The sequence below is a fragment of the Mchenga conophoros genome, linkage group LG13 (assembly GCF_057382185.1).
Source record: "Mchenga conophoros isolate Kocher_MC1m ecotype Shallow Benthic linkage group LG13, M_conophoros_male_GT1.1, whole genome shotgun sequence".
NCBI lineage: Eukaryota > Metazoa > Chordata > Actinopteri > Cichliformes > Cichlidae > Mchenga > Mchenga conophoros.
In genome coordinates, this window is record NC_140538.1 from 28,827,786 (window position 1) to 28,854,802 (window position 27,017).

Consider the following 27,017-nt stretch of genomic DNA (forward strand, 5'->3'; position numbering starts at 1 on the left):
TCAGTACTTACTTCTGGAAGTTTACTCTTCGTCCGCTCCGCTTCCGCCGTTTTTTTTCGGCAAAATTATCCAAACCACCGCCGCGCTATGAAGTCTGGGATATGTTGGGCCATGAAGGCTACACAGACCCATCCTTAAAATTCAGGGAAATTAAGGACGCATTTGAGGGCCGCATTTCGAGCAGCCTTTGAATTGGGACAGTCTTTGTCGTGTCGCTGTGACATAATCGGCCTTAAAATGCGGCCTTTAAGGCTGCAGACCCCAAATCCGGTCATTGGTACTTCCTGGCTTGTGTAGTTACTAGGTAACAAAAGCTCAACACTGCCCCTAGCGTCCTGGAGCACTTCCGTTGTGTTTTGGATTTTGCATGTGTTTTGGGGTTTGCACGTGTTTTGTATTTTGCACGTGTTTTGTATTTTGCACGTGTTTTGTATTTTGTACGTGTTTTGTATTTTGCATGTGTTTTGGGGCTTGCACGTGTTTTGTATTTTGTATGTGTTTTGTATTTTGCACGTGTTTTGTATTTTGTACGTGTTTTGTATTTTGCATGTGTTTTGGGGCTTGCACGTGTTTTGTATTTTGCACGTGTTTTGTATTTTGTACGTGTTTTGTATTTTGCACGTGTTTTGTATTTTGCACGTGTTTTGTATTTTGCACGTGTTTTGTATTTTGCACATGTTTTGGAGTTTGCACGTGTTTTGTATTTTGTACGTGTTTTGTATTTTGCACGTGTTTTGTATTTTGCACGTGTTTTGTATTTTGCACGTGTTTTGTATTTTGTACGTGTTTTGTATTTTGTACGTGTTTTGTATTTTGCACGTGTTTTGTATTTTGCACGTGTTTTGTATTTTGTACGTGTTTTGTATTTTGCATGTGTTTTGGAGTTTGCGCGTGTTTTGGGGCTTGCACGTGTTTTGTATTTTGCACGTGTTTTGTATTTTGCACGTGTTTTGTATTTTGTACGTGTTTTGTATTTTGTACGTGTTTTGTATTTTGTACGTGTTTTGTATTTTGTACGTGTTTTGGAGTTTGCACGTGTTTTGTATATTGTACGTGTTTTGTATTTTGTACGTGTCTTGTATTTTGCATGTGTTTTGGATTTTGTACGTGTTTTGGAGTTTGCACGTGTTTTGGATTTTGTAAGTGCTTTGGAGTTTGCACGTGTTTTGTATTTTGTACGTGTTTTGGATTTTGCATGTTTTTTGTATTTTGTACGTGTTTTGTCTTTTGCATGTGTTTTTTATTTTGTAAGTGTTTTGGAGCTTGCATGTGTTTTGGATTTTGCACGTGTTTTGGATTTTGTAAGTGTTTTGGAGTTTGTACGTGCTTTGTCTCTAGGGGCCACCGTAGATTTATGAGTAAAAACGATACTTTAACATAAAAACAAGTTTAATAAAGCTCCTAAAATATCCATAATATTGCAAACAGTAACAGTTATTTTATTATTAGCATGCAGCAGCACGGGTTTGTGACAGATCACGATTAATCTCATTACCATGCCAAAAAGGCTGAGACAGACACGGCCCACTGCACTGACTATTTCTGCCCGTTAGAGAAACAAATGTTGGTATGATCCGTGTGAAAATGAAGAGAAGACAGCTATTTCACTAAAATACCTATGGGCGTAAATATTTATAGTGAATAACTAAAAGCAGACATGAAATAGGATGCTCTCGTCCTAAGCCCAAGATTCGGGCGGGCTTTCCAAAGAGTGCAGAAAATGAGTGACGTGAAAGGGTGCTTTCATGTGTTTGCATTATTAGGAAGAAGACAAGAAAAGCAGCAGAGCGCGCACTCCGGTGGAATGGCTTTTTGTCTGCTGTTTCAATCATAAAAACCTCAGTTATTTATTCAGTACTGGACCCTGGCAATATCCCACGCTCTTGCATCATTTGCTTTTGGTATAAAGTGCCCCCTTTTGTGCGCATGTTCCACTTGGCTTTTTGTGTCGTCGCTCACTCTCCATTGGCTCGCCCTGCCGCTTCTGCGCTCAGAGTTGAACGCCGGACCAGCCTTCATAGAAACGTGTGTCCTACCCACGCTGTCTGAAACCGGACTGGGCTTTCCACGCCGCATCGGAGATAATAGAAAAAATTAAAAATGGAGAAAAAGAGCGAGATAAACGGACACGCCATGCCCGGCTCAGCATCCACAGACCAGATCCTGGAGAAGGGCTCGCAGAAGAGCCTCGGAGAAAAGCTGATGGAGTTTCTGAGAAAGAACCTGCTGGTGATCTTGACGGTGTCGGGCGTGCTGGTGGGCGTCGGGCTCGGGATGATGGTCCGCAGCATGAACCTGACCAAAGCGCAGATGACCTACTTCGCCTTCCCCGGTGAGATGCTCCTCCGGATGCTGAAGATGATCATTTTGCCCCTCGTCGTCTGCAGTCTCGTATCGGGGGCCGCCAGCCTGGACACTCGCTCCCTGGGCAAGCTGGGGGGCATCGCAGTCGCCTACTTTCTGGTGACCACGCTGATCGCCTCGGGGATCGGGGTAGCCCTGGCTTTCATCATCAAACCCGGAGTGGGCGCGGGAGCCCTGAACACCAACAACCTGGGACTGGAGAGCGTCAGCAGCAACAAGGAGACCACCGACTCCTTCTTAGATCTGGCCAGGTAAAGAGCCCTCTTTAATCGCCTTAAACAGCGCACACGGTAGTATGTTAGAGGGTAGTGGGGCAAGAAGGGGATTTGTGTGCTGTACTCTAGTGAATCTGATGGGAACTGTGGCACAGCGTGCCTCGGGGCGGTTTGGGAATGCTGGTTAGTTACACACACGAATGGCTCCACGCTCGCAGTCATCCTAGGCATGCGTGCGCACACGCTCAGTAAGGCTACGGCTGCTGTAGTAAGCCTCACATGTGCGCCACTGAAACAACCAAGTCCTCTCTGCCACTGTAGCAGACTTTATCTGTGTACTATCTAAATGAGTGTGATTACAGTTATAGTAAGATTTCAACGGTGGTCCTGTTTGGAAGTGTCTAAGATCAATGTCACAATCCGAGTGACCCCGTGGAGCAGGTCAGTGTATCCTGCAGTGTATCTGTAAACAGTGCTTTATATGTTCAGGTCGAATCTTCCACTGACAGTTCACTCTGCTGCAGGGACGTGCAGAGAGGTTTAAAGGGGCGGGTGCTCAAAGTTAAAAAGGGGCACATTGAACCATGCTGAATAACAACAACACACATTCATCAAGAATCTAATATGGGAAGGGCAGGGCTGTGTTGATCTGAGACTGTAGACATTAAAGTATTTAGTATTTATTTATTTATTGTCATTGTCAAGAACAATGAAATTGCGTTTGGGGCTTCCATACAACCCAAAAAAAAGAAGAAAATAATAAATACCCCTTAAAACCCAAGTGTACATATTTAACCCAGTGTGACTCCAATGCAATAAGACAATCCTTAGCAATAATGTTCGTAGAAATTCAGACAAAGACCTGAGAAACATGACAAAATACAACAATGCAACCCATTCAATATTATTGTACTGTGAGATATGATATCAGATATGATAGTTATCTATTTAAGAAAGAGGGGGGGGGGGGCAGGAGGGGGAAGAGAATAAAGATATGATGCACCAATGCAGACCAGTTCATTGCAATTAAGAAGTTGGATATGGTTATTGTCCGTGAGAGGGGGGCAGAGAGTTCAGGAGCCTCACAGCCTGTGGATACAGGCTGTTGGCCAGTCTGGATGTTCTGGCCTGTATAGACCTGTACCTTCTCCCTGAGGGCAGCAGATGGAAAAGGTGGCGCGCAGGGTGATGTTGGTCCCGCAGGATACTGTGCACCCTCCTCAGACAGCGAGTGGGGAAGATATTACTGATCTCTGGCAGACTTGTTCCAATAATTCTGCCAGCTTCTTTCACCACCCGCTGGAGTGCTTGCTGATCGGCCTTGGTGCAGCTGGGGAACCACACTAGAAATCCATACGTCAGAACGCTGCTGATGGCACAGTTGTAGAAGTTCAACATCAGAGATCTGGAAATGTGTGCGCTCCGCAGTCTCCTCAGGTAGTAGAGGCGCTGTTGGGCCTTCCGTACAACTGAGGTGATATGGTTGCCCCAGGACAGGTCCTCGGTCACAGTTACCCCCAAGAATTTAAAACTGCTCACCCTCTCCACCGCCTCACTGCCAATGAAGAGAGGCAGATGGTTGTTATGACCCCTCTTCCGGAAATCTACAATGATCTCCTTGGTCTTTTTGGTGTTTAAGACCAAGTTATTGTCGTGGCACCATGACTCTAGTTGTTGCACCTCTGTCCTATAGTTTGTCTCATCATTGTTGGATATAAGTCCGAGCACTGTAGTGTCATCTGCAAACTTAACAATGAGATTGGACGCGCAGGAGGAAATACAGTCATGGGTGAAGAGAGTGTATAGCAGAGGGCTCAGAACACACCCCTGAGGGGCACCAGTGTTGACCACAAGGGTGGAAGAGGTGTTCTTACCCACTCTGACACTCTGTCTACGGTTAGTGAGGAAGTCCACAATCCAGTTGCACAGAGAGGAGTTAAGTCCCAGTTGGTGGAGTTTGGGACGGAGTTTGTATGGCCGGATGGTATTAAAAGCCGAGCTGTAGTCTACAAAGAGGAGCCGTTCATAGGTGTTCCTATGTTCCAAGTGCTTCAGTAATGTGTGCAGCACTGTGGCGATCGCATCCTCAGTTGACCGGTTCTCCCTGTATGCAAACTGGTGCGAGTCCAGGGATGGTGGAAAAGCAGCTCTGATGTGTTTAATGACCAGTCTCTCCAGGCATTTGGCGGGAATGGGGGTGAGTGCCACAGGTCTGAAATCGTTCAGACATGTGACATTTGACTGTTTTGGGATGGGAACAATGGTTGCTGCTTTGAAACAGGATGGTACCAGTGAACAGGACAACGAGGTGTTATATATAGAGGTGAAGACGTCCGCCAGGTCCGCAGCACAGTCTTTTAGCACCCGGCCCAGCACTCCATCCGGCCCGGCCGCCTTCCTGGTGTTAATGCTCCGGAACACACGCCTCAGCTCATGAGTGCTCAGGACCGGAGCAGGGTCGGTTGAGGGGAGAGGGGACAGGACAGGGTCGGTGTTCTCCCTGTCAAAACGGGCATAAAAGAGATTTAGATCCTCAGCCAGAGTAGAACTGTCGGCTGAGGGTGATGGTGTTCTTCTTTTGTAGTCCGTGATAGCCCTGATGCCCTCCCAGACCTGCCTTGGGTTTGTGTTGTTCTCAAACCTGGCCTCGATACGCCTCCTGTGCTGCTGCTTGGCAGTCTTGTGGACATTAAAAAGTCCACAGGAGAGATGGTAGCTGATTAAACAAGTGTCATGAGATAATAACAAAATGCAAAGATTGGTGACAGCGCTTGGAACCATAAGGCAACGAAAAACTGTGACATAAACTCGGCTCTGCCTGTGAATCACTCTTTGCTTCTCTTCTTCCTTCCTTCCCATCATTTCATATATCACTCTCCACTTGCTGTCTATCTGAGAACAAGGCACAACTTGCTATTGCAATAAACTATAATCTAATTGTCCACACCTAACAACTCTTGCACTTAATCTATAATAAAATGATGACAGAAAAATGTTATAGCCCTGCCTTTAGTAGCCTCACACAGCTCCTACTGTTTCCTCCTCAGGTCCTTACCAGGCATGTCTGCACAATGTTATATCATGAGTAATATTTTTTTAAATCCAGCTAAATAAAACACACACATGCACACACAGTGACATTTTAGACCTTCTTCAGAATACTGTATATACTATGGGCATCATGGTGCTGATCCAGAATCCTTACATTATTATTCATTACTAGAGCTACAATAATAAAGCAATGAGGAGGGGGAAGTAATAAATATGAAATAATGTATTTATGATGATTCCATTTGTTTCACTATCCACTCTGTGCAGGGCAAAGCTTATTACATTTTTAAACTGTAGAGATACAATCATTTTACTGCTGTAAAATCCAAATTTTGTCTTATTTAAAATATAAATCTAATATAATCTGCTTCTTAATGTATGTTCTTTAAAATACAGCGTGTGTTTTTTAATATATTATAATAATTATTATGTGGACATGCATATTAGATCGTTTTTTAGTGAAATATAATCCCTCCAGAAAGGCCGGAAATGCCCAGAAACTTACTTTAAAACTAAATATGTTCCCTAAAACGGTGACAGAGCTACAGACCCATGACAGCCTTGCACAGGTAGCCAGCAGCTATGACCAGCACTACCTGTGCAGTTAATAAAAGGACAGGTAATGTTTGTTGCGCTGTTGCACACACAGCACGCTCGTTTGTTTCAGTTCGTCAGTTGCAACAAGACAGCTTACCAACGTGTACGTAATAAGCTAATACTCCTGGGTGCTACACACTACAGTGTACGCTGTACACCTACTTACTGATTTTGTCGCATCAGTCTGTGTCTCTGAGTTAACTTGTGTTTCTCCTACAGCTCCGGACCGCAAAAAATGCGCGTGCTCTTTGTGAGCTCGTTCCCGGCTCGTAACCAGCGCGTTCTGCCGTCGAGGGCGATCATTGGTTAAATGTGATCATGTGACTGATGCAAGCCAGATCCTTTTATTTAGCAAAACTATGATTAATAGTTAAATATTATTGTTGAGGGGCACAGACAGGACTCCGCACGCACACACACATAAAAAAAATAAATAAATAAATAAAAAAAATTTAAAAGTTGCCTCAACAAAAGGGCACTTTGGGCACTCATCAGGAAAGGGGCGGGTGCTCAAGCCCCTCTAGCCCCCCCCCCCCTCTGCACGTCCCTGCTCTGCTGCTCTGATGTGGATGGAAAGCTTTGCCTAACAGTTAAAAGTGTTTTAATGTTCCCACTCAGATTGAGAGTGGGCACTGCACTCGTCTTAAAGAACTTTACGTGTCAGTGTAGCCTAATAGTTAGTTTTACTTGCATCACCTGTAACCCTCTGCACTTATTTTCAGAGCTGTATCAGAAAGCAGATGTCAGTTTTACTAAAAATCTGCTCCACCTTCACTGCAATCCGATGACTGTATCAATGAGTACTTTTACTTAAAGTATTTAAAGCCCTTCTTGCTTTTAAATAGTTGATTGCCGCTTTACAATGCCATGCTGCTACAAATGCTTGTCTAACCTCTGATGTAATTAGAGGAGCTGTAAGTGCCACTTACAGCAGGGAAAGGAGGGTTGCACAGCAGACCTTTGCAGAGTCATGTCACATCTGATCGACACCATGCCATAACATAAGTACCTGTAATAATGGATTATTTTTAACCTAAGTTAGCTGCCACTGTTAAGAGTGTATCTTGACCCCACTGTTACACACAAATGTGCCCGATAGGGGATACTTTATAGAGCCCAGATTGCAGTCTGATGGCTTCCAGGGGACAAATAAGCACAAATAAAAAATCTACTGATGGCTTTTCACTGATTATGAAGAGACACAGTGTCTTTGGGGCAAACTCTTGATTATACAGGTAGAGGTTCTGTGGTACAATTTTCAACTCAACTCCTTGTAAAGTTGGTTGATTTTTTTTCCAGCATGGCAGTTGTTCATGAAAGCTTTGCTGCTAGCCTATAAATATCAGTGTTCTTCAGCAGCCTTCAGTGGTTAATAATAAGTTCCCACAGTGTGAGGGAAAGCTGACAGCTGTTGAAATAGTAGGATGTATTTTGGGGAAGGCGAAGAGGTGCAGAGCCTGTAGCAGACTGTAGTGCAAACAGCTAGCACATCTCCCTTATCATGATAGCAGGTGGACATGCTGCTGTTATTTCTCATACTTTATGCTTTTGCAGGTATTCAGATGGTGTAAATTTCACAGTGGGTTACATCAGAACAGGACAGAACGCAAAAGCTAAGTCCAGTGAAGAGAGTGTTGTTTTCTGCTACATATAGACTAAGGTTCATTTATTTGAGCAAAGCTATTGATTCAGAAAGTAAGAATATTTTGGGAATATTCATTTTAACAAGTTTCTGATTCAGGTACTATTGAAAAAGCTAACATTTAACTTTGCAGGTGGAGCAGGTTGAGGGGGGCTAGTCTTAGTACCAGATAAATCACTGTGCATTTTCTTGATATAGACAGTGTGAAAGATGGTGGCTGTTGTGACGTCACCCCTGTTGCTTTCTGAAGTCTGTCAAGCCTCAAGATTAGTTTCTGCTGTCTCGACTTCATCTCGGCTTCAAATATGGGATGAGGTGGGGCAGGTCTGACTGTGAAACCACTCACACATTGCCTAACAACTTCTAAATCACAAGCCTTTAGCCAATGAGCATAGCGTAGATATTCCTTCTTTTCAAAACATAATACAGCCACAATTTACATAACAGACTTCATTGGAAACATTTACTCACAATGCTATTTTCCCATAAACTTCCACAAGACTTTTTGAAACCACAGATACTGTATCAACACCTGGTGGACTGAATGCAGGTTTAAGACACTTCAGCAATGGTTTCATTTTTCCCACCCAGAAGCTTTGTCCATGCTTTCTGCTGTCTATGTTCCATAAACACGTGTCATATCACAGGGTATTACATTATTTCCCCCCCACTCCAGATAGTCTATTTATTCAGTGCACCACCAGGCACGTGGTGTTTGACTAAAAACCTGAAGGTTCAGCCAGTCAGTTTTATTTGTGTCAAAGTATCAAAACGCTGGTGTTAGCTTTGTGGCTTGCTAGCCTGCCCATTTTTTAAATAACCTCTCTATATTTTAGCTTTTCTTTGCTAGCTTTTAGGACTAAACGTATATTTGGATTGTTTTAACTTGTTTCTGAAACATGCTTACCAATTCTGCTTGATAGCAACTAACTATTTAAGGCATGGAAAGCTAATGCTCGCTAATTTAAGAAACTAATAAGCATTTTATTTTCATCTTCTTAATAAGGCTGAGGTTTCTGCACTTTGCATTTTGAAGATTTACTGTTAGCATTTTAGCATTTTAGCTAGGACTATATTGGCGTTTACTGCCAAAAGTGAACGTATCTTAACGAGAGGCTAAAGCTAGCAAGTTTGGGAAGTAACCTGCATTCATAAACTGTAGGAGGACAATTCACAGCCACACACATCAGCTATTTAATACTGAGTTATACATTAATAAAAATTCAAAAATGTTCTCATCAAAGCTGAAGCACAAATTTATACCACTAGATCTACTGGCTGGATGTGTCCATCCAGTAGAAAGACCTGTAAACTGTTGCATTAGTGCCATCTAAAAACCAGAAGAACCAGCAACAGACAGACAGGTCATTTCAGATCACATCATTGGACTTGAATTAGGCCTTGAAATGATCATTCATGATACTTGGCTTCGATTAATTAGAAAGTCAAGCTATTATGTAACATCAGTCCACAGAGAGACAGTGGGCCTCTAGGGAGACTCTGGGAAAATCATGCCAGCTCACTTCTGGGTTCCCAGGCTTAATCCAGATTCTCGCTGTGGTCATGTGCTAGGATGAAACCTGACTGCCTTCATATAAAGGAAAAGAATTTAGGGAATCTTGGGTTGCAAAAACATATCACTTGTTTGCAACATCAGGAAAGGAAAGAAAAGACTAAGTGAAAATATTGTGGCTACCTGCCAGCGTGTCCTGGGGAGCTGAGATATTCAACAGCTGAAGCAGCATTTGTCCCTGAACTCAAGGCAGAGTTGACGGGGTCATGGTGCTATGAGCTGAATTGCTTGGCTCTGGTCTGGCCATGGGAATAGATGTGAGCAAAGCCTGTATTTCTTTGCACAATACAGTGTGACCCCAGAGGATAACGTTACAACAAACACACAGCAGTACGTAGAAAGGGCCTGCAGGCTTCTAGTAATCCCTGCATGATTATCTTACAGTAGTGAAAATAAACTCCTTGACACTCTGTCTGTGACAATCTGTCAAGAAAATGTTTGAATGAGGGATTTATAACGACAAAAGGGATAATGAACCAAAGTAGGCTGTTCACTTTGAGGATGAATAATAAACTCCCTGTAAATCTGGTTATTATCCTCTGCATTACTGAGGTTGCCATAAATATCAAAGACAAAAAAATCATCTCAGTGCCAAATTACTCCTATTGTTCCTCACTGTCTTTTAGTAACTGACTATTGTGATTATGTCACATTTCCCATGCTGTTATTACTGTCATGATTCAAATTATGGAAAAAACAAAACAGCAATACTGTGTGTCTATTGCTGATCCAAAATCCAGTATTATGGACTACATACAGGTGTACCTGATCGCTAACCAGCAACGTCACTTATACTCTGTGATATTCAGATTCTGGCAATCTGGTAAATTCAGGTGCAGGATGAATGCCGTGCACTCTTTGACAAGTTGCAAGATGTTGCCATCGGGGACTTTCTGGCATTCAGAAAGTGTGCTTGGCCTGCAGCAGCATTTGGGTGGTTGTTACTTGACAAAGTAACTCCCAAAAAATTGATTCTGTTCATCTGGACGTAGCATTTTCAGTGAGAGACAGTGACAAGTGACTTCTTCAGTCTCGACTGATGAACAGAATCAACTTTTAGGGATTTCCTTACCTGGATCATTGAGAATGCATCGAGACATGTCAAAGTAACATCTAAGATAATTTCAGTTGCAATCAGTGTTCTCCTGTGAGTGCTTCTTATGACCATGTTAGACACAAGATTGTACTGACACTCTTAGTAGTAGTGACACTGTTAGTAGTGCTTCATGTTGGCAAAATATCTCAGTCACTATTGGAACGTGTTGCCAAGAAATTTTGTAGCCTTTTGCTATGGTAATGCAGAGCTCAAGTAAAGTTTGTCGAGCATTTGACAAAAGAACAGCAGCCAAATAACGATGAAGAAAGAATAGAAAGGAAATTAATTAAAAGAAAACTTAAGAAAATATGAATCTTCACTACACTGTGCAGCAGTTTTGTACCAGAAACTGAGTAGTATGTGAGACTTGCAGTGCTTGAGTTAGAGTTTGAAAAGTATAAAGCGATTAAATTTAGTCTAATTTTATTTTCCGCATCTGCCTGACTTTGCTTTACCTTTAGTTGACTGGAGAACAGTGAAAGCTCCAGGGAAAGATAACTAACCCTAGGTAAGACCTCGCTAATTTGTTTTACGAAAAGCTGAAACAGACAGCAGGTTCGTGTCCGAACATGTTTTATCAGGGAGTTTGGGCTGCAAACTTTAGGGAGGATCCTGGGAAAAGGCCAAGATACGACGATGATAAACGAATCCTGTTGAGAATTTACTGTTCGGGTGGGATAGCCACATGATTCTGAAACACTTGTCCAATCTTGTTGTAGATGTTGGCCTTTTACCATTTGTTCAGATAAAGTGGCTCACACAGGAGAACAGGACTGAGATGACTGTAATTTTCTGTGGCGCTAACTTGTTTTTGCTTCCGTTCTCAGGAATTTGTTTCCAGCAAACTTGGTGGCTGCTGCCTTTCGTTCTGTGAGTGCCAGCTCCTTACTTCCTGCCCACCCCCACACACGCAGACACACACTCCTTTTATCCTCCTCTTTCTGTCCTCTTTCCTGTATCACCTGTGTCTCGTGCAGATTGTTCATTCAAATTTATTTTCCCAACCACACGGATGCTCCTACAAATCCATTTAGAGTTGCCATAAATCCTGGTTAGAGCACCAAGAGCCTCTTAATGAGGAGACATCCAGAATAGGGTCCGCAGCGCTCCCCTGTTCACCCGAACACCTCTTTTTCTTGTCCCTCACCAGCCGTTACCATGGCGAAACCATTCCATTAAAGCTAGCCTAGCAACCCACCTCGCCTCGGTACTCCTCAACACGGGCCGCTCCATCGCACAACATCCTGGCTGTTACAGCTAAAACAAGGACCTGGAAAATTCAATATTTGGAGATGAAGTGATAGAAATGAACTATACACACATGCACACACAGGGAGAAAGGAAAGCATGTTCACACTCTTTTAATCACGCACAGACACACTTCATCAAACCTTAAACTTCTCCTAAACCACACCTGTAAATTACACACACACACACACACACACACAAACACACACACACAAATAAGTCAGTTATTTCTCACAGAAAGAGTGAAAAAGTGTTTAAAGTGAAGCCAGGTTACAGAGTTCAGTGTACCCCCACACACTCAGTATATGCTGTGGTAGAGCCCCCCGTGGGAACGGCTCCAACAGTGGATTAGACCAAGAAAGCAGAGGAGAGGGGGGATTTACACAAAATGACAGGCAGCTCGATGTTTAAACAGACGTTTAAACAAATGATGTGTGAGATTTGGATTATTGGATAGCTGGCTTTTTCATTTGAGACTATACCCATCTACTCTGTGTGCCTACATGCCCAAGATCGTTTAAGAACCAAGACTTTTTTAAGCTCATATAGATCTTTAGGAGATGTTGGAAACCTCTACCCTATAGGGGTGTCTAAAGAAATGCTTTGAGGGAAAGGGGGCATTGTTGCAGTTCTGTTTACTGAAAAGACTGAACATCAGTGGACCGTGTCCAACGGGGTCCCAAGTCTCCTACAAAAAGTACTGACACAGTGAACTACTCATAGCCTGAAAATGTCCAGGATTTTTTAAACCTGCGCAACCAAGAAGAGGCCCATGGGAAATCAGAAAATAAAACCCCCGAGGAAGACTGGTATAGGAAACATCTATCATATTTTAAAAAGGGGGTCAGTGGCAGCTTGTGGGTTCCCTTTTGTTCCTCAGCAATGTCTGTAAAATGTACTATTTAAAGCAGTTGCACCTGATTATTCAAAAAGCAACTCTACAGATGTCATATTAGATTAGAATTCAATTTCTAAAAACATTAATTTATTTCAGCAATACAACAAAATAAACAAGCACATGTTTCTTTCTTTATGTTACAGTACGCAACCGACTACAAGATGGTTGCTGTGGGGAATGATACCAATGGGACGACCCTCTACCAAAAGGTAAAAGCTGGGAACGTCTGTTGCGTGAAGTTTTGCATGCAGACTACGTAACACGTAAAGTACCAGATTACGAAAGGAAAGTGCTCTCATCAAACAGTTACCTCTGTCAACAGGAGGTTGAGCCATCGTCCATCCTTGAGGTACATGTTTGCTCTGAGCACCTTGTTTGTATGTCAGTCACCCGTGGGTGCAAAACCACTGAATAAGCAGTATGTGCACGTCTAATGAAAGAGCTGGTTTTGGGAAAGAGGGTCAAGGCTGATGGTGAAATGCTGATAGCCATGTGAACAGTACAATCACTACAAATAAGGCTAAAGGCCAGTCATTTTTATTTATGAGTTTTTAATCTGTCTTTAGCTCACTGGTGCCAAATAATTGTTAGATAAATATTTACTCAATGAGTGCTTCTAGTACTAGTTTTAGTACTCTTAAATTCTAAGTATTGATATATTTCCTATAATTTCTTGATGTCATAATCTGATTTTATAGATAAAAGGTGTTCAAAAAGGGAAAAACAAGTCACTTAGTAACTTTAGAACACAACTGTGTAGACTGACACTATCACTAACGTGAATGTGAGGGGACATGCTCACATACATGTCTCACATGCAGGGACATGCATGCTCTTAAAAGTGTGGACAAGCGTAAACAGGGTTTTTTGCATTTACCATCCATCCATGCATTTTCTTCTGCTACTAAAAAGCATGCTGGACTCATATAGTGCAGTTATCTTTATCTAGTGCTCACATGTTTTCCACTTCTCCACACAAGTTATTATTCCATACTGTGATTATACTGTGACAACACTAGAAAAGAACCGCAGGCTAAATAAATCTAGTAAATACTGAATACTTTTTAATATAAGCTTATATGAAGCTTCAGCAGTCTGAGTTAGCTAAAGGCATCTTTGTCTTGAGTGCTTTTTTTTTCTTTTTGATTGCCAGGCAACAAAACTATATTACTACAATGGCTTCATAAGCTACAGTGCCAAATCAGAACAATAGCTGTCTCGAGGTGCTTTATATATTATATATACAATAAGAGGGAGAAAACCCCAATAATCAGTTGACGCCCCCTATAAGCAAGCATTTCAGCAACAGTGGGAAGGGAAAACTCCCTTTTACAAGAAGAACCCTCCGGCAGAACCAGGCTCAGGGAGGGGCGGCCATCCGCAGCGTGAGGGGAGGCAGGACAAAAAGGTGAAAGACAAAAGTGGAGTTTCACACAGTAACTGTTGTAGCAACCAGGCCCTTACGATTACATGCAGGTGTTGGCCACCATGCAGGTCATCTTGACCCAGCAAGATGGCCTGCATGCCTGATGTGAGGCAACATGATGTGCTGGTCTTTACTAGGAAGGAAAAACAAAATCCTGACAGAGGACCAGCACCAGATTTCTTGATTGCCACTTGCCTGCTACTTGTAGTGGATGTTGCATCATAGACAAGTGTATGATGGCTTTGCTTATTTGTCAGCAGGAGAGACAGTCGATCGGAAGCCGGCTAACAGATGCATAATGGTACACAGACTGCTAAACAAAAGCATTTAGGGAATAGTACAAAAGCCTTTTTAGGCTTGTACCACAGCAGCATCCTGTTAGTTAATACAAGGAAGCACTTTTAAAGGTTTTTAGTAGCACTTGCACTCAAGTAGCTTGTTTGTACTCGAGGATCGTTAAAGAGCAAAGAGAAGTTTTATAAGTTACTCTATTTGATTATATAACTTGTTAAATTTTGAGGATAATCTTTAAATCCTAATGCTTCACCCTAGAAGCTATGGCTTGTCCCCATTGACCCAGTATGGGGGAACAGTGGGGGGAATCTGATTTTGGCATTGGTCCATGGTATTTGTGTGCCGTGGGTCTTGGTGGACTGTCGCCCCCTACACACCCACCCCAGTGCCAGGGGATGAAGCTGGTGTAGCTGTGGGAGAGCTCAGCACAATGGAAAGGGATTGAGCACAGGATTTGTCCTTGTCCCTATTTGTCATCCAGTTCACTGAATACTTCTACTGCCTCCAGACTTTTGCATTCGCACATACACACTCTGCAGCACGCAAAAGGTGTCGTATATACTACTGCAGTCTACACAAGCTCTATTATTTGACAAGTTTATCTTTCCACAATGAAAGGATACACATAAGGTTCCATCCAAGAGTTCAATGTGTGATTATCAGTGTGGAACTCCTATTGTGTGAAGTGTTTCAACTTGTTTTCTTAGCTAAGTTGGATCAAGTTGGATCAACAAGCAATTTTAGCCTTGCAGGCAGTTTGAATTATGGGTCAGTGGACCACCACTTTGGTCCAGTCTGATCAAACGTTTCTACAGAGAGTCATAGTTCTCAGAGGATTAATCTCAAGCATTCACAGTACAACCTCACAGTAGTGAGTGGCTAGTGTTAAGATATGAGCTGACGTAAATATGAGGCGAGCGAGAGCCAAAAAAACTTAATTCTGTGTCATGAAAATTTGTTAGTTGTTATTCTCTCAAACTGTAAATTCTTCTGAAGCAACTCAGGAGAAGAAGCGTATTGTTGCTATTTGTGGGCAGCTGAAACTGTGTGATTCAACTTTGCTTTTATATGGACAGAATGAAAAAAGAAAGGGATCTGGTAAAGTTGCACGGTCAACCACTGCCTAGGTAATGCTGTAGCTCTTCACTTTCCAAGAAAAGATTCTTCCACTCAAGCTCTTTAATGTACTTTCAGTGACACTAAGTCTTAGTAAAACAGATGCTCTTGCCAAGATACATTTGTCAAACCTTCTGCATGGCTGGAGACCCTTTCCTCTTCTGTGTTTTGCTCCCTTTTCACTTAAACCAACTAGGTTTTTGACAGCCCTTCTTAACACCGTCTTGTCAGTATGCTCAGGCTCTTACAGTGTGACTCTGCTTGGTGCCTTAGGTCCCTTATGGTACAGAAACAGATGGCATGAACATTCTGGGTCTGGTGCTGTTTGCCATGGTGTTTGGTGTGGCGCTGAGGAAACTGGGTGACGAGGGAGAGGAACTCATCCGTTTCTTCAATGCTTTCAACGAAGCCACCATGGTGCTGGTGTCCTGGATCATGTGGTAAGTGCTCTTGGATGAAATTTATTGAAATGTGGGGATATTTTATGACATTTATTAGTCAGTTAAATAAGGATAGACATTGACTGTCTGTGCTGCGCTATTTATTGTTGTATTTGACTCTTCCTTTCTCCTGTGTCTCTTTAGGTATATCCCCTTTGGCATCATGTTCCTAGTGGGCAGTAAAATTGTGGAGATGGAAGATGTGGTTCTTCTGGTCACCAGCCTGGGAAAATATATCTTTGCTTCGATTTTGGGCCACGTTATCCATGGAGGCATCGTCCTACCCCTCATCTACTTTGGTTTAACGCGCAAGAACCCCTTCAGTTTCCTGTCTGGCCTAATAACACCCTTCACCACTGCCTTCGCAACCTGCTCCAGGTATACTGGTACATTGCAGAATCACTGATGAGATGTTACAGGGAACCTGCAAATCAATGAATATAAATGTATGTAAATAAAAAGTTGACATGTAATATTAGTGAAGTCTTAGTATTTGGCCCTTCGTGATTTCTTATTTTTTGCATATTTGCATATTTATTATGAACATCATCACTGTGGAGGAATTTTCTTCCACTCTTCTTTGTAGAATTGTTTTTATTTAGCCAAATTGGAGAGTTTTTGAGCATGAACGGCCAAAGTATCAGAGTCAGATTTAAATCTAGACTTTTAATGGGCAACTCCAAAAACTTTCAGAGGTGGACTTGATGGTGTGATTTGGATTATTGTCCTTCTGCATAATTAATTTGAGCTTCAGGTAGACAGCAGAGTTAATGCTTCAGTGAATCATGGCAAGTTTCAGATCTTGATGCAGCAAAGCAGCCCCTAATCATCAAACCACCACGACCATGTTTGACTATTGGTACGGTGTTCTGCTGGTATGTTAGTTTTAGGCCAGATGTAATGGGACACAAACCTTCCAAAAATCAGTGTGACAGACACCAAAAAAAAAGAAAGATTTTTTTCATTTGCATTTTTCTTCTCTCATTAGTTCAGCAACTCTACCCTCTATGATAAAGTGTGTGGAGGAGAATAATGGTGTGGACAAACGCATCAGCCGCTTCATTCTGCCCATTGGGGCCACGGTTAACATGGATGGCGCTGCCATCTTCCAGTGCATCGCTGCCGTCTTCATTGCTCAGCTCAACAATACCGAGCTGAACGCTGGGCAGATCTTCACAATCCTGTAAGTTAAGGGAATGAGAAAAACTTTTATTAAGCAATAATACCACCAACATTTCCTACTGGCATAAACAGGTGGAAATTTATTGTGTTTCATTGTGAATCACACTTCCAGGGTGACGGCCACAGCCTCCAGTGTTGGTGCAGCAGGCATCCCAGCCGGTGGCATCATCACCATTGCCATCATCCTGGAGGCCATCGGCCTGCCGACCAACGACCTGTCCCTCATGCTAGCTGTTGACTGGATTGTGTGAGTGTCATATTAGAAAACATAGGAGACTACAGATGATCACGTACACCTACACCTCACCTAGCGTATAGTAAGCCAACTAGATCAGAGTTTCCCAACTAGATCAGCGTTTCCCAACTGTAGGACCAACAGAAACCCCCTGCAGTATTTTCCTAGAGCAAACACACACATAGGTTAAACAAACAAATGGAAATAGGTCATATTTAAAATACAGGTTCTTCTTTATGATACTAAGTTCAATTCTTCTTTTGAAAAGCAAAGGCCTTTTGTTAGTACAACCTTCTGTCTGCCTTGATGCCATCATCATCACAAAATTTGTCACAAATGTTCTCTTTGTGAACAGAGATCGTACCACCACTGTAGTGAACGTGGAGGGCGACGCTCTTGGCGCGGGAATCCTCCACCACATAAACCAGCTGGAGATGAAGAAGCATCAACAGGAGGGGGAGCTGTCGGAAGTCCGAGTGGAGGCGGTGGCCAACGTCCAGGCAGAGGAGGAGACATCTCCATTAGTCACGCATCAAGCCAAAGCCTTAGAAGCTATGCCGGAAGCCATTGAGTCAGTGCTGTGATCCCAGCAAGACTTTTTCCTTTCTTGACCTTTTACCTTTGACATCTCTGACATGCTGCTTTTGTGGAAGCATTCTGATTCAGTGTAAGGCCAAAAAAATGCCTGCTAGAGCATGGAAAGTCCACATAGTGTCACTGTTATTTTTAAAATTGGGTTTCCATTCTGGCATCTTAATGCTAAATTGAATATATATGAAATTTTAGAATAATTTACACTGAAATGATTTGCCCAGTCACTTAAGTCAATAGTTTTTGTATTTTACATTTTATTTATTAAAGCATTTTGACATGAACAGTGACAGAAACATACCAAGTCTAAAACATTCCCATAAATGTGACAGTTATGTTCATCTTACTCCAGTCACTGCTCATCAGCAGCTTTGTATAACAGGACATGATGAAGTGCATTTATTTCTTTTTATCTTCAGACTGCAAATACCATGACATGCTTAAACTATAGAGGATTAACAACTCAACAGATGCTGACAAGTAAGAGTGTTTAACCAATCTTGACGATGTCTGTCATTGTTTAAGTACTGGTCAAAGTCTGGGTATGCGCTTTACTTCAATTTGATGTCCCTTACTTGAATAGCTGGATGAAAACAACACATTTTGTAGTGTCAGGTTAGGTTGAAGTGGTAATTGTGGTAACTATTTGGGCCTCAGTTTGAAAGTAATATTTTTCATAATCCAGAGAAAAGTTTACAAGGCCTGTTAAGAGGTTTTAGAACTGAAGAAGCTTCACAGCTGTAAAACATCTTCAAGAAACCCAAAGGAGTCAAGTTGCTTTCTTTCCAAGCTCCTTAGAATATTGGTCTGCATGCATGTATGTTCTCATGAGGGAAAGGTCAATTGTATGGTCTACTCTCTAAATAAAACAAGACCCTATTTATCTCTGAGAAAACAACCATTCTTCACATCAATATTACTACAGGGAAAAAGCTGACATCAGCATTTTACAAGCAGATGCCAACAATTTTGTAATGAGAGCAGCTTAAAAGTCGTTTTTGCTCTTTAAAGTTCAATGTACATCAGCCTTTTTAAGTTAGGTTAAGGTTATACATACTGGCATATTTCTTAGCTTTTTGTGACAACATACTTGTTTGATGTTTAGCTACACTGATTTTAGCTATTTTATTAAAAAGAAAATATAGCTAAGAGCATTATTGCTATGCTACCAAGGAGTCTGAAACATAGCTAGTTTGGTTTCTTTTTTGTTTGCTAACCAGCTAAAGCTGTGTTAACACTATGCTAACAGTAAGCTATGCTAGAATTTTTTAACTTATCACTTTACTTCTTTTCTTAGCTAAGTATCATGTCAGGTGTTTAGACTAAGTCCAGGGAAGCCCACTTGACACTAACAACTGTGGCTAACTAGACAAATATAATAATGATATAGATATAAAATTAATGAAGGATGTTTATTTTCTAGCTTGCTATTCTTATTCTGGGAGTCAAAAACAGGTTTGGATGATTTACTGTCCATAAATGTCTCATTTATGTTAGCCCTATGCTAGCCCATTCTGCAGCACCTCAGTTTATACTTTGTCTGAAATAAGCCATTTTATTGTGTCTTTAAGAGCCCCATTCTTAAAGCCCCCTTTGTTCTGATTGGCTACATTCTGGAAGCCAGCAGAGGAGAAGCACCCTGTTCTTGTAAGCTATATGACCTTTACTTTATGAAAGTCGAAAACGTTTGGAGACTTGGTATTCTGGGCAGTCAGAAGCTGTTTGAGCTTTTGCCTCACAGTGATTATATTTACATATGCTAAATGTAAATGTGGCAAACTTTAACTATGTTTAATATGAACATTCAACAGAAAATGGGGAAAAGATGTTAAAAAATGGTTTAAAAAGTTGAATACTTCACACACAGCTGCCAGAGTGTGTGTATTTGAAGGACTAATATAAGCCGTTGATACTGTTAAAGCTAACAGTTTGTTTGTGAGTACTGTAACCACACTTCTTTGACACTCCAGGTCTGCTTTTATTGAAGATCACATGTGAAACTTGAAGTTGTCAGTAAGGTCAGTAGTTGACAGTGGTGTGTCTGAGAAATCACAGCAAATTCATAAGTCATTCATTCAAAAATCTAAATCCTCATCAAATGTTTACACTCAAATACTGGACCAAATTGCAGTTCATTTCACGCTGCACATTATTTTGTTGCAAATCCATCCTTTGATTATCGGGGTGATTTTTCTCAGTGATGTCCGAGTCTTGTGCCATGACATTATGACACCAGAGTGGAAATTATATGATGTTTATTAATATTTATATTTTATTGTTTTTAAGAGGTGCATCCTAAGCTGTGTCAGAGCATCTGAATCCTACTCTTCTCGCTTACTACATAATTTTATATTCACAAATGAGCTCACTGACTGATATGAGTCTAGATGGTGCCCCTCAATACTTTGTGGTAACCTGGGATGCGATTTTCATATCTGATGTCCTGCTGATTTATGGTTTTGCGTGACCGCCAAATCTCTGCTGGTTGAGCAGCAGGATGAGTCTTTGCTGCCCTCTGCTGGCAGTTATGTGAAAGTACTAAGCTGCTTGCATCTCTTTCTGCATCTGTCTGAAACTGCATGACAGTGGTGATATCTGCTATTTATTTGATCTGTCATTTAACAGCTGGTGATGAGACTGCTTTGCTCTTGTGACATGATTCTGTATTTTCAAATGAAGAATACTCAGAAGTGAGGGATTCTTTTTTGTTTTGTTTTTTCACGTGTGAAATGAAGTCATTCATGTCGCTGTCCCCTTACTTGTGAGACGCTCGTTATGATGTGGTTGTCTCCTTTAAAGAGGATGTAAACTAGTTTGTTTCAGGACTTATTACTCAATGGTACAGATTTCACACCTGATTTTTATAAGCTAACAATTTCTCTCTTAACTTAAAGCTTAGTAAACTGTATCTTGTACAATCACATGTAATTACACATGATGTGGTACATGTGTGATATATATTTTAATTTATTGCAATTAGTTTGACTTTTTTGTATTATTTGTATGTTATCCTTTTAACAGTTTCAAATATATTTGTCCTTATTGTACACTTTTTAACTAAACTTCACCTGCCAGTGTTTCTGATGACCTCCTCCTCTTTTCTTTTAGGAATAGCTGCTACATTTCTGTGCCGTCTGTACAGCTGTCACTTTCCTGTTATTTTTGCTGTCTGTCAACATTAAAAGTTATTAAAGTTTTTTTGTTGTCATGCAACCCAAATGATCTGTTTTGATTCCTGCTTGTATCAATCTAAGCCACCCAAAAGGGGCAGTTATTTCTGTGTTACACTCTCACAGCTCGAACAACTCCAATTTGCTTTCTTTGCTGTGCAAAGTTCTTTTTGTAGACATTTTTCTTGTTTTTTAAATTTGCTGTTTAATATAGTGAAAGGTGAAATATTATAATCAAGCCATATTTTTTAAGTATATTGGAAACAGTCACCAGAAAAGTAGATTTAATATCTGAAGCATCCAACTGCTGGGAAAAAATATTCTGGGAGTCAGTACATATCCAAAGAGTAAAGGGCTCATTTTTGCACCACTTCTAGATTTTAAGGGTGAATATTAGGAGCCAAGAAATTAGGTCAAAGAGCTAGATTCACTCAGAGATGGAGAAAGATGTAATAACTGCTCAGTGACACTTAATATACTGCAGATTTAAAGATTACATGAAATGTCTTCATTTTAATCACATATTGGATCTGTATATGATGTGTGAACATAAATGCAAACAAATGTTGCATGAACAGCAGGATAAACAGGTTAGCTTGCAGTAATGTGGTGAATTCACGCGTTGGACTGATACACACAGTGGCTGTAGTTTATTATTATTATAGATTATTTTACAGGTAATGATGCTTAGATCCACTGACTGAATTCAGTAATTAAACCAACTTCATACTGTCAGTGTAAAGACAATATACAGCCTACAGTTAGTGTAGGTAATGGGACACAGCCGAGATTGCTGTGAAACATCTGCTTACATCCTGTTGAATTCAGTTGTGCACTTCCACAACGAGCAGCAGGTCAGCTGATTACAACCTGTACAATATGAAAATCTACGGGAGCTTATATTAGAAATTATTGCGAGCTTTTAGTATTTTCCCCATGCTGAGCCACTACAACAGATCTTAGTGTTCCTCCACCTGAATCTCCGTTTAGGTGTGGAGGCAAAGTCACCCTCTGTTTCTTTCTCTTTTATTGCTTGTGTCCTAAACAGTAACAGTATCAAGCTGAGTACATTCATTAGAATTAGAATTTAGATTTAAATAACATTTGTATTCTCGTGTACTAATATTTTTGTATTACATTAATATAGGAGACGGTTTAGTTACCTGTGCACAAAAATAGATGGTAGAATTGTCCTACTTTATGCTTTCTGACTTTTTTTGACTGTACTTTTTCACTTTTATTTGATTCAAACCTGCCTTTGTTCTCTCCGTGTCTTGTAGTTGTATATGAAAATGTAAGCTGGATAAAGCTCCACCAGAAAAATCCTTTCAGTCCATCTCCAAGTATTTGAATAATTAATTGGTGCTTTGTTGTAATGCACAAAAGGTCTGTATTACAGACACTAGCAATTAAAAGACTTATCTTCAAGATACAAAAGTAAAACAGCAGTTCTTTTGTCACGACCCAACTAAACCCAGATACAAGACACAAGTTTACTTACCTGGATAGTAAGGTACAGCAGACAGTTTGGATGGATCTACCTTTAGCTGAGTATATTTGTAATGTGTTGCAAAAGTTAAACCCAAGTGGAGACTTCTTAAACAAAAGACACACCTTTGGTAGAAAGTCCAGAAACCAATTAATCCAAAAGAAACAACAGAATCCAGGCAAGAACTCGCACAAGGAAGAGTAGAGAAATCTAAAGCTGCAAATTTACAGTCATGACTTAGAAAAGGTAAAACAACTGAAGTTTTTCGGTATACCGGTACTATAAAAGACACATCTCCTGGATGCACTGGTACGCATCTTCAGTGATGTATCCTGGGGTCATCAGGTGTTTCGGGTCTCATCATACACCCTCGCCCAGGCGACCCAGCCGGGGGTGATCATGCCCCGACTTGCGTACCAGTAGCTACCCACGGATCAGCCCTCTTGATCCACAGCCACCTTGTGGCTTTCTCTGCCACTTCACTCACAGCCTGGATGGCCCTCTTCTTGGCTGCCCCAGCCACGCCCAGCCGGCCTAGGACTTTGCAGAGTGATCGTCCTGCAAAGCCCCTACAACCCACTTCTATGGGCTGATGCACTCCTGCACTAGTTCCTGGTACTTTCCTCGTTTCCTTTCATTGGCCTCCTCGATCCGCTCTTCCCAGGGCACTGTGAGTTCCAGCATGATCAGCTGTTTTGAGGCCTCAGAAATAATTATCATGTCTGGCCGGAGGGATGTTTTTGCAATGTTCTGAGGGAACTTTAGCTGTTTAACCAGGTCAGCCTGTAGCTGCCAATCAGAGGCTGTGTTGAGGAGGCCAGTTGTCAAATGTGGGCGCACCTGGGGTTTCTCTCCAGCCTTAATGAAAGAGATTGCCTTCCTCGGAGCATGATGATGCTTGCAGGTGCTTATTGCTGAGGCAGTCTTTTCAGCAACTACTCTGAGCACCTGGTCGTTTTACTGTTGTGCAGTGTTAGTTATCCCAAGTTGTTAAAGAAACAAAAACAAAAGCGTACACACCAAAATACTGTTTGTAGATCTCACAAATGGGGAAAATAAACCCACTTTCCACCGTCCACAGCTGTATCCTTTCTCACGCCGTTTGCTTTTCTGTTGGAGCACACACGAAGGGACTCTCCAGCTATACATGCAGTTGCCACATAAACATACAAAAATCAATAAACTTCAACATAATGAATCCCTTTCAAATTAAGAGACTCCTTTATATGAATGCATTCAGCAGTAATTTCACACCAGTGCTGAATAAAATCTTCTAATTACTAATGTTCAAAACTTTGTTTTGTGGCAACTTCTTTTACCCAGAATTGAGTTACACTGATGGAAAAATGTCTGTCACTGCAGGCGATATATGATATTTGAGTGAAGATGAGGCTAAAATCTCTTAAAGATGCAATGCTAAAGGTTTGACAAGTTTATTGCAGGCTTGAAGGGCAACAGCGAGTTATGCAAGGCAGTTATTTCAGAGTTGAGGGGTAGAGGGGGCATGCAGGATTTCAGCAGGTTTGACTACACAAGAAGAAACTTTAGAGATTGTTACAGAATTGTCTCTCAGGACTGGAGGCGCATGCACAAACAATAACAGCATAAACCACAAACATCGGCACTACAGTGCAAAGTGCAACAACTGAGGGAGCTTAGGAGGAAGGTCACGCGCTGCAGCACACAGGTGAGTTAATTTCCAACAGCTTCCAGGTGTGAAGTATAGAGGAACCCCACTTATGAAACAAATTAGCAGAACTAGTACACCCACACAGATACTCACACAGATATGAAACATTAAGCACTAAATGGAACACCTGTGCTAAGGTGTTTCATGTTTTTCACACGCAATATTTTTCTTTTTAAAACATTTTTACTTGTTTAATTTTAATTAAGCATTTTGTGGGTTATGGTGTATTGAAAAGCTGTGAAGTAAGGGCACAGGAAAAAAAGAAACTTGCCACAAGGGGTCGCCACAGCGGGTGGCTCTGCATGTTTGTTGGTGTTTTATGCAGGATGATCTGTTGATGCGACCCCAAAATGGGTTTGTGTTTTAAACGGAAATAATAATGATAATAAAAATATTATTATTATTATTTAAAGTACAAGCAGCAAAGATAAGGACCTGACTACTACTAATCAGAAGGTTTGTGGTCCCTGGTTGTTCCAGCCTACATATCAAATATTCTTGGGCAAGATACTAACCCCAAGTTGCTCTCTGATGCATCCATCCGAGTGTGAATATGTGTGAATGTATATTAGATAGAAGGTTCTGAGATGTAGAAAAAGTCCTTGTTATGGGCACGCCCTATGACATCAACGAGGTCTTTAGATTGAACTAACCAAATATCATGTTGGTCCGATTAAATCATCAAGGCTTGAAAATAGCTAAAAATGTCCAAACTTACTCCCCTTTTGTGTACAGTATTTGAATAAATTTAATGGTAAAACACTGAAATTCGCCATGCTGGCTCAGGAACACCATCTGACAAAAACTCAGTTCTAAAAATAAAGTAACACCAACGAAGTCTTTCCTGAACAAATTTTAGATTACACCAGTCAACCAGTTGGAATTGGTGTCCCAAAGAGTAAAACACAATTTTCTGTTGCTGCTAGGTGGTGCTACGAATGATTAATACTGACTGATAATGATTAATACATATTGCCATCAAGATGCATTCAGGGTCCTTATCAAACACGAACAGTTTCGAGCAGATGTCTTGAGACGTTAAACGCATGTACCAAATTTCATACAAGTAGCTCAAACTATGTTTTAACTTCATTAAAATACTAAAGCTGGTTTCTTCTAATTTTTTTAATTAGTTCTCCAGGATTCCTCTTCAAGGACATTTAAAGCTCTTCTTTCAGTGTCAGCTGTCTTTTGTTCTCTGTTGTTTCTCTCGCAAGATGATCCCACGCAGCTTTAATAATGTTGATGCCCGGGGTGTGGGGAAGGACAGTCGATGAATGATAGTGGGTATGTGTTTTCAATTTACTGCATTGCTGGTGTGTTCAGGATTACTGTCAAGCTGACAAATGAAGCCGTTACCAATAACGCGAAATTCCTTGTGTGTCCCATACCACTTGTGTGATTCTGATTCACGCGCCGCTGCAAAAATTCCCACAGTCGTGAAAGCAGCAGAGATGATGCTGCCACAGATCCGTATTACCTCGCTAGCAGGTTGTAAGCTAACTGAATAGAGGCAGCAAAGTGCGAGCAGAAGGTGATGTCCCACCCTTTTTAACACAGGCTGAGCACTCCGTGGTTTTCATCGACTCTTCACAGGCAGGTCTAACTTCCGAACTTTGGCGACATGACGACGCGGTCGGAGAGAGAAAAAGCCCAGAAACTGAATGAGCAGCATCAGGCCATTCTGTCCAAACTGCTGAGAGAAGAGGATAACAAGTACTGTGCTGACTGTGAAGCTAAAGGTAAGCCCGGCAGCCTCTGCGGCTAACCTTGGTGTCACAGGTGTGTGCATGACAAGATGTAACGAGGAGGGCACCTGTCCGTTAAAAGGCACAGCTAGCATCATATGTATCATACAGCTAGCATCATATTGTAAGGTTATTCTGATGGGAGTCACTTGTGTGCAGCAATGCTTGCATCCGACCTTTAGGTTTGATGCTTCATATGAACTGTGTAAACCTGACGAGTCCTCCCCGTTCATATCCATGTTATGAACAATGAGTCATGCTACGCTACTGGTTTCTTAATTACATTTAAGCCAAGTATAAATATTATTGAGCGACAGTTAATTAGAAATACCTGAACAACACACAACTTCCGCTTTGTTTTTTTTCTTTTAAAGTAAAGTCGTTATCCAGCGCTTTTATTATTTGGTTCTTTCCATAATAATAATAATAATAATAATAATCCTAAGATAAAATAAGAAAAGAAAATATATACAATATACAATAACACATACTCTAATACAAATACTTTAATGCAATTCAGTTGATTTGTAGTGAGAATATATATGTTAGTATTGAGATTCAGCTACAAGCCAAGTTGTGATTTTGCAGTTTCACAAAAGGGGCATCGCTAATAATTTTCTCTATTTTCCCTTTTCAATTTGTATTTCAGTTTTTGAAGTTTAGAAATCCACGCCTGGGCTTTTATTTTGAAGTTGAGTGGTTAATAGTTCCGGTCTTGTGTTGTGTAAGTGTGGCTAACTTGAGGCGGTTTTCGCCCGCAGGTATCGATGTCACGTCCTTGACTGGTTTATTTATGAGCGGAAAACGCGTGTCTCCCGTGTAGACTCCACTGACTTAGAGGTGTCGTTTGCTCGCTGAATGCCGAGGAGAAAAGCACGTGAGCTCAGATACTGCTGCAGCGCACACCTTGCTTCTGGCTAGGCATGCCTTCCTGCGAGGGAAGCCCCCTCTC

The 27,017-nt window shown here is 41.3% G+C and overlaps 2 protein-coding genes across 5 annotated transcripts in view; both read left to right on the forward strand.

Moving 5' to 3' along the window:
* The first annotated feature begins 1,954 nt into the window (after positions 1-1,954).
* slc1a4 (solute carrier family 1 member 4) lies at positions 1,955-21,190 on the forward strand. The gene is made up of 8 exons (XM_085297635.1): positions 1,955-2,615; positions 11,366-11,408; positions 12,828-12,893; positions 15,794-15,960; positions 16,105-16,338; positions 16,949-17,143; positions 17,255-17,389; positions 17,733-21,190. The coding sequence occupies exons 1-8, from the start codon at positions 2,101-2,103 to the stop codon at positions 17,959-17,961; spliced, it is 1,584 nt and encodes a 527-aa protein (XP_085153761.1). The 5' UTR covers positions 1,955-2,100; the 3' UTR covers positions 17,962-21,190.
* A 4,549-nt stretch (positions 21,191-25,739) lies between these two features.
* Positions 25,740-27,017, forward strand: part of LOC146561503 (stromal membrane-associated protein 1-like) — a 152,411-nt gene continuing 151,133 nt past the window's right edge. For 3 of the 4 annotated variants that reach the window (XM_085297636.1, XM_085297637.1, XM_085297638.1), the window contains exon 1: positions 25,740-26,059. In XM_085297636.1, coding sequence (XP_085153762.1) covers positions 25,942-26,059 — 118 coding nt within the window. In that variant the 5' untranslated portion in view covers positions 25,740-25,941. The remainder of the gene's footprint in view (positions 26,060-27,017) is intronic. The other variant, XM_085297639.1, reaches the window with a different exon arrangement.